Source organism: Platalea leucorodia (genome assembly GCF_965183815.1).
Source record: "Platalea leucorodia genome assembly, chromosome: 20".
In the NCBI taxonomy this organism is placed as follows: Eukaryota; Metazoa; Chordata; class Aves; order Pelecaniformes; family Threskiornithidae; genus Platalea; species Platalea leucorodia.
Window position 1 is genome coordinate 2,629,817 of NC_138842.1, and position 8,002 is coordinate 2,637,818.

The 8,002-nt window shown below is 45.9% G+C and overlaps 1 protein-coding gene across 6 annotated transcripts in view; it reads right to left on the reverse strand.

The window, feature by feature from the left end:
* The window catches only part of APLP2 (amyloid beta precursor like protein 2), a 48,535-nt gene extending 40,981 nt beyond the window's left edge, over positions 1-7,554 (reverse strand). For 4 of the 6 annotated variants that reach the window (XM_082330877.1, XM_082330876.1, XM_082330875.1 and 1 more), the window contains exon 1: positions 7,408-7,553. In XM_082330877.1, the coding sequence (XP_082187003.1) occupies positions 7,408-7,488 (81 nt within the window). In that variant the 5' untranslated portion in view covers positions 7,489-7,553. Of the gene's footprint in view, positions 1-7,407 lie in introns of all 6 variants that reach the window. The other 2 variants (XM_082330874.1, XM_082330878.1) reach the window with 2 other exon arrangements.
* Positions 7,555-8,002: the final 448 nt, after the last annotated feature.

The following is an 8,002-nucleotide window of genomic DNA, read 5'->3' on the forward strand; positions in this document are numbered from 1 at the left end:
CAGCTGCGTGAGAAAATGCAAGCCCCCACCATAGTAGAGAGTTAACAGAATAATAAACAACTCTCTACTGCGAGGATTAAAAAACCCAAAACACTGACCAACACCTCAGAACATATCAGACATTTGAAAATATAACCTAAGCAGCAAATGTTTGTCCGAAGAAAAAAGACCTAAATGAGCAAGGGAACTTTCAAGGTTAAACACTACTTTTATTTAAACATGAAGTCGGCAGAAAGGAGATTTCTCAAACGGAAACCTCACTAAGTATCACCCTGTTGTTACAGTAAGGAGGAATCGTGGCCCCAGCCATCTCTGCGTGCTTATGCGTGTCTGTCTCTCTCTGTCCTTGACCTGAATCAAAATACACTTTTGAGCGTTGTAATTTTGTTAGAGAGAAGCTTACTGTATGAAATTACTTAAATGCATCCCTGTCACTGAGCCAAAGCCTGGAATCCGAGTGCTGAAGAACAGTTATCATCCACGCTGCACCTTCGCATGATACCACGTATTAGTCACATCGTAAATAGTCGAGGTGAACCATAACACTACTGATGACTCAGTGCCTTAGCCCAGAACTAAGACACATGAAGCTTTACCAAGACAACTGGGAAAGAGGAGTCAGCTCCCACCTTCTGTGGTTTTGGGGGTTTTTTCCAGCCTACATCTAAATTATGCTGGCAATTTTTAAGCCCTTCACATCTGGTGACTTGAAAAACTTGAACTCAAAAGTCATCATTTCATAATGATTTTCAGTTAGTCTCAAAACACAGAAGCGCCATCCGAGCCAAACAATTACTGATTTCATCTTCCCTGCAAACTTCTCTGAAGCTCACGCACTCCGTAACAGCTTCAGACCCTGCTTCATAAAGCGAAGGGCTTGCCGAGCCACAGCAACCTGCCGTACTGCCCATCTGCACAGGAAATCCTAGGAGCTTAAATAACCGGTGGGATTTTCAAAGGTTCAGAGGAGGAATCGCCCAGAAAGGCACCTGCAAAGAGCGATTTAAACTCTGTAGCCAGACACTGCTCAGGAGGTTTGAAAACTAAGACTTCCCCCAAACCACGGCTAAAAGATGTTACTGCAAGGCCTAACATAGTCACCTTTAGAAAAAAATCTGCAGGGAAAAAAACACCTCAAGCAAAGCCATTATCCTTGCACTCAGCACAGCAGCATCGTGGTAGCCCAACAGCAGCAGCAGCAGCCCTCACGGACTACTGTGCCAGTTTGGCTGGGAGAGATCAAGTGTTGATCTCTAAAACAGATGAAGAAACACATACGTACCTGTTCAGGAACCAGGTCTGCCTCTAACAGAAAACAAAAGACTTTCTGGATCTCATCCATCAGTTCTCTCCCTTACAAAACACTGAGAACGAACATGTGATTTGACTTTCCATTGTCGCCAATGAAAATGAAAAGTGAAATAAAACATCAAATGCCACGGAGAGCGGCAACATTTGACTCTGCACACTAGTTAAGAGCGCCTAGCACGCTGCTAAAGATATAAGCCAAAACGAAGGTCTGCAATGTATAAATTTATACAGGAACATGATCATGGCCGACAGCACGGAATATGGCACCAAAGCGTTATAACTAAATTTAATACATATATGGGTCGATCTCTCAAAAATAATGAACGGATTCTTTTCCCCACTGGCTATATAGAAAACATCCACCGTAATACTTCAAAATGAAGCGCTGGTAAGCCGCTTAGCCGCACGCGTTTCTGATCAGGTGGACACCTGACTACATAAAGCCAAGCAGGCTATGTTTTGCTGCTGGAAAGATTAGTTTAACACCATTTGCAGGACATTAGTGTTTTGATCTTTCATCTCAAGTTGGAGCTTAAACTTTTACAAATGCACAAACCCAATCAGACTGTGGAACAAGCATGACAACGTATTGACCATTTAAAAGCCATGCTAGAAGGTAAATTTGACTTCTGTTTTCTTTTGTACGTGCATTTTCCACGTTCTCGCGTGAGGTAGTAGAGCTTAGAGAAAGCGCAGTCAGAAATATATATTTAACTGCCACTGAGAAGGCAGATGGGGGTGAAGGTAGTAAATCTAGTGCTGAACAAGTTCAAAAAAACCAAGTGTTATTCACATGCAAGATCTACAAGTGGAGCATATCCCTGCTTACAGTTGCAGGGATTCAGAAATTAAAAGAAGTGCCAATCTAACATTAAGAGATTACCCTAAAAAAACCCAGCCAAACCGTTTCTCCTGAAATGCATGTTCCCTTGTGCACTGCCTCTCAGGAGCGAAGGTTCATTTGTTTCTTTCCCCTGTAGGACTGAAGTACCACCTGCCCGAGGTACGTAAGAGTAGTAGCATGCTCAAGGTAACTTTCAGCCTACCGCGCCCAACGAGCGGCCACCAGCTCTCCTGAACCAGAGGAAAGAAAGAAGTATGCCGTTTTGGTCAATCCACGATAAAGAGAAACCTGACAATTTACTCTGCTCACGTCTTCCTTCTCACTGCTTTATAATTCACACTTGTAAGCATACAATAAGTATATATACATACACACGGAAGAGTTACTTTGAGACTTTGCACAATGTTGTCAATCCATTTCCTCTCCCTCTCCCCACAAACCTGAGACTTGGCGCCTACAGCAAAGAGCTGAAAATGACAATATCGGAATGGAAATTACAAAATTAATACAGGCAAAGTGCCCTAAGGACTCCATTTAAGGTAAACAGTAAGGTAAAACTTACTTTAGGATAGGATAGGATAGGATAGGATATGATAGGACATGCCATTTGCCCGCGACAAACTCACTGCTAGTAGGGAAAGCAGAGCATGCCCACTATGTGCGTAGACAACACTTTCGGAGAAAAAAGGGGCAATCTTGCAAGTTCAAGTACAGTTCCCAATTAGAAGCCTTACCAGAAGGGTTTCTAGGCCATTGCAAGTATTTGAAGCACTCAATTAAGAGTGAGCATCATCTTAAATTAACAACATATTTCAGAGGTGCTGACTGCATGAACTAAAAATCAATGACACTAAGTTTTACCGCGCATAAGTAGCACGAGAGCAAGCGTCTGAAGGATTACGTCAACTCGGAAAACCTAAGTAGTTAATGAGAAGAGTCTGAAATGCCAAAGTGTCGAAACAGAAGTGAAACCTTTATTGTTCTAACAAGAAGGAGATAGTTGGGGATAGCGTATTTCTCTTCTATTTTCAACTGAAGAACAAGATTATGGTTTAAGTACGTTTGTAGAAGCAGATGCCGCAGTCAAAATAACTTATATTTAGAAGATTGAGTCCGTACGCCTCCAAAAGACGCACACATAGGAAAAAAGCAAAGGCAGAATTTTTACAAGCAACATCTAGAGAGAAGCATAACTGGTACATAGAACACAGACAGGGCATTAATCCTTCCCCGCACTATAAGGTGCTGAAGGAGGAGCAGTATGTACTAATAAGGCTCACATCCAGCTAAAGCCACCTACAGAGTAGGTTTTGAATAACTCTCCGGCAATGCAATGAACGTATTAACAAAAAAATCATTTAATCCCTGGTAGAGATATTAATGTCTAAATAACATTTAAGAAAGGTCATAAATATTTCATACGTGAAACAAGGCAAGCTGAAGGCCTTCTCCAAAGAGCAGAGCTTACCTTCATGTGGCATTCTACAACGCAGCAGAAATTCCAGAGCCCCTCTGCAATATCAGATGTCCATCTGATTTGCTTTATTTCCTTATACGTATCTCTGCTTCAGAGCAGCTTTTGTTGAGGCTTAGAACAGGCGTTGCATATAACCACTTTCATATGACAGTATATTTCCTAACACTTACCGGGATGGGAAGTTTTAGGAACAGAAAGCAAACTAAAGGCCGCACGCTCAAGACTGGAATTTTACTGAGCTGCTTCTACTCAGGACTTCAACACCGGAGTGGAAATTTCCCCTAGGTGGAGTTCTTTGTTCAATGCAGCAGGCAATTAGAAGTCCCTACGGTCTGCAGAAATGGCACAAGACTGATATTTTTGTCGGTGAGAATTTAAGCGTGCAATACAAGAATAATAACATGAAATGCACAATTCTGCTGTAAAACACACTGGGGTTTTTTTCTCACCCCAAATCCGAGTCATTTGAAACAGGTGGGTAACAGACACAAGCATTCAAGACAGCTTTGGAAAAAGACCGCTATAACCAAATGTGATTTAAAAAAGCAATATCGAGTCTGCATCGCCTCAGATTTGATTATACCAAAAGGTCAAGTGATAAAAAAGAAACTTTGCATCTTTAAAAGCCTTGAGGGCACAGCAGAAGTAGTTTATCATTGGAATACAGATCAAATTAGAATAGATTTATTTTCTATTTTCCAGTTGGCATCAGTGTCCTAGTTGAAGTTCTCGGGGACTTCACAAGCAAAACACAGCAGTCACTGAATTCAGACACAACCCCGCGACATATTACTGTGGGAAAAAAAAACATTAATTGCTGGGTATCAATGATTTCTCCAGGCTCTTCTATTCAAATTCATTTGGAAGAGAGATTGTCAAAGGTTATCTGCCATCAACACAGGATGATCTGAAAGGGAGACTGACTGTCACCAACGACAAGCCCTTGGGAACGCCCTATTCAAAGCTTCACATACCAATAACTTAAAAAAAAAATTAAAAAAAAATCTGCCACTCCCCTTCCTCTGTGCAGGAAAGAAAGAAAAACAAATTGTAGTCGATAAGAAGATTACCGGGTGTTCTAGGGACAGGGACTGGTAGCTAAGATAATCAAGTGAAAGAAAATCCACCTAACGGGACCGTGCCAATCCAACTAAACTAATAACTGCAGACACTGGTACGCATTTTCCTTAACTCCAGTATGCTTTCAAACGTCATCTTTATTATTTAAAAAAAAAACCAACCAAAACTCTTGCATATTTTTCATCACATTACCTGCTATCATTCAGCAACAATCACAGTATAAAAAACAAGTAACCATTTCCTAAGCTCTGCATCAAGATGCTATTCTTGAGAAAATCTGGCAGCAATAAAGACTCGAGAGCTGCAGTCCCCCCCAGACAAGACAACGGGAGAGGATGAAGAAAAAAATCAGAATTAAAACGTCACCGTTGACATTTTGTGTCAGCAGATTAAGGTGGCTGTCGTGCCTTCAGAGGATGCAAATTCTGCTGCAGGAATGGCTGAACAGATCGAAGAGGCGCAGAGGACAGCCTGGTGCACTAACATAACCCCACGCTAGGACCGACTCGTGCCAGTCTAGACTGCTGCAGGTTAGGAGCGAACCCACAGCCTGTAAAACCAACCCCGCGCTGATCCTCTGAAAAAGAACGAGGCAGAAACCGTTTCATTTTAATCCTTTTCAAAGAGGTCAACACCCCCATTCTCCGGGGTTGCCGGCCCCTCCTGGGGTGCCGAGGTGTGACGCTGCTGCTCTCCCCTCTGTGCCAAACCCTTTGCCAGTCCCGTGACTGGCGAATCCTGCGATCTGCTTCTCCAGACGGACACAAGGCTTCAGAATAAAATTACAGCTAGATTTGTTTTCCAGCTTGCCGTTTTGCAGCGCATATCCACAAGCAGCAGCTTCCAGAAGGGATGTGCATAGCAGCCGAATTTGCCTCGGATATGACAGAGGAAGTGACCTACAGCTGGAGGAGTTTCGAAACAGGTGGAAGAGATCAGATTTAACACGGCCACCGCCGCCGAGCAGCCAGGACAGTCCCCCACCACCAAGGCAATGCCAAGTAACCTGACCTTGGCTTTAGCTAGACACCCTCAGAGCAGCCCTACCGAGCCTTAAGTTGTCTTTCCTGCAAGGTAACCTCCACACAAGTTTTTCCAAAGACAATTATCCCCACTTTCCATTGATTTATAGAAATTTAACAGAAGGTCTGGTACAAAGTAGGTGCAATACTATTCCTCAGTAGCGGCTGAATAAGCAAAAGTCATTGACTAGACTAATTTCACACGACACATATTAAAAATATTAAAGAACCACACTTATTGCCAGTTAGTAATTACCGCCAGCTTCTGATTTTTGCATCGCACCGAGGTAGATGTTCTGCTTAACCAAGCTTGTTAAATTTTACTGTAAACTGTCAAATCAAGCCATTCAAAGTAGCCACGAGCCCGTTCTTTACCCATCCCTAAATAACCCAGAATCTATACAAGACGGAGGTAGCTGTTTTGCATTTCCAAACAACATTCAGATGTAGATTATTAAACTCTATTTATGTGCCATGTTTGAAGCGCAGCACGTACTTTGCTCTTTGTTTTGCCGTTTCACTCTAATAGATAGGTTATAGCGTGAAGTTTTTAAATCGACAAGATTTTTTTTCCTACCCATCTCGTCGTTTGGATAGCTAGATTTCACAACGTTTTTGTTTTTAGGGATAAAGTTGGAATTTCCCCCCTCCAATTACTTTCATATATTGAGATACAAATGTAGTATCTATTCACATATATACATCACAATGTATTTATATACATATATATCATGTCTATAAATATATATACGTGTGTATATATATATTTATATACATATATATCATGTCTATAAATATATATACGTGCGTGTGCGGGTATATGTGCGCGTATATACATAAATTGCGGCATCTAAGCCATTTCTACATTACACGCACACCTTTTACACTTGGCTGAAGCATCCCCTCTGAAAGATAAGGTAGGAGTTCAAACCCGAAGCTATATTCGGCATCTACCAAGGGGGCAGCAACCAAATGGATTCGTTTCACCGAGGCTTTTCTCTACGAAATTGCCCTCTAACACTCTTCTAAGCTTCTAGACCAATCTGAAGCTCACAGCTCTTGCTACCGTGCCAAGAATGCAGAGGTCACTTCTCAATTAAAAAAAAAAAAACCAAAACCAAAACTAAAATCCCCCAAGCATCCCAGTGAAACGAAGCTGCTAAACCATGCGATCTCTGGCCAGATAAGAGACCTGCGGTATTTGGTTGGAGTGCTTTCCCGAAAACTAGGGGAGAACACCAACTCATCACCGCCTACCCCTACAAGGTCCCTGCAGGAGCTGCTCAACCTCCAGGTCCTCCCGTGCGAGCGGAGGCACCTTGAACACGCCGCTTTATCTGCCGCCTTCACAACCAGGTTGACCCCGGGCGATAACGCAGCACCCCCCCGATAAAACACCTCGGTACGACGGCGAGAGAATCCCACCTCGGCTGCGCCGCAGCCCGCTCCCCCCACGGCCTCTCCTCCGCCTTCAGCCGCCGCCAGACAATGCTCGGCCCCCGCGGGCGGCTCCCCCCGGGGGATCCGGCTCGGAGCGGGGCCGCACCCGCCGCCTCAGCCGCCTGAGGAGAAGGGCAGCGGCGCGGAGCCCCCAACGGCCGCCCGCGCGCCCCCAACGGCCGCCGGCGCCCCCCGCAACGGCCGAAGCCCGGCTTCCCCCGGCCGCTACCCACCTCGATGTAGCCGGCCAGCATGGCGGCGGGGCCGGCCAGCCCCAGGAGGAGCAGGAGGGGAAAGCGCAGCGCGGAACCCATCGCCGCCACCTTCCTCCTCCGCCGCCGCCCAAACGCTACTGCGGCCTCGGCGCCCCCCTCGGCGGCGCGTCGGGAGCCGCCTCTCGAGGCCCCGCCCCACCCCGCCGCCCTGACCTATCGCGGAGACGCGGAGGAGTGACGTCCCGCTGCCCCGGCTGGCGGCCAATCGCCGCGCCGCTAAGGAAAACCGCCCCTGCCCCCGGGTGAGTAAGGACGGCAGGGCGACGGAGCCACGCCCCCTCCCCCGCTACCAGCCAATAGGAGGCGGCGTGGGGCAGACTGCCCCGCCCACGGGGGCGAGCCCCGCCCTCTCGGGAAATGGCGGCCGAGGGTGAGGAGGCCCTGAGAGGAAACGCGGGGCGGGAAACGCCCCGGGGGGAATTTTCACCCCTCTTATTTTTAGGCTGCTATAGAAATTCCTTACATCGAGGAGCCTAAAAGGCTGCGGGGTGGTGTGGCCGTGGGCTGTACAGCGGTCCGGGGACTAAAAGCCTTCTGGCCTCGTTGCTTCTCC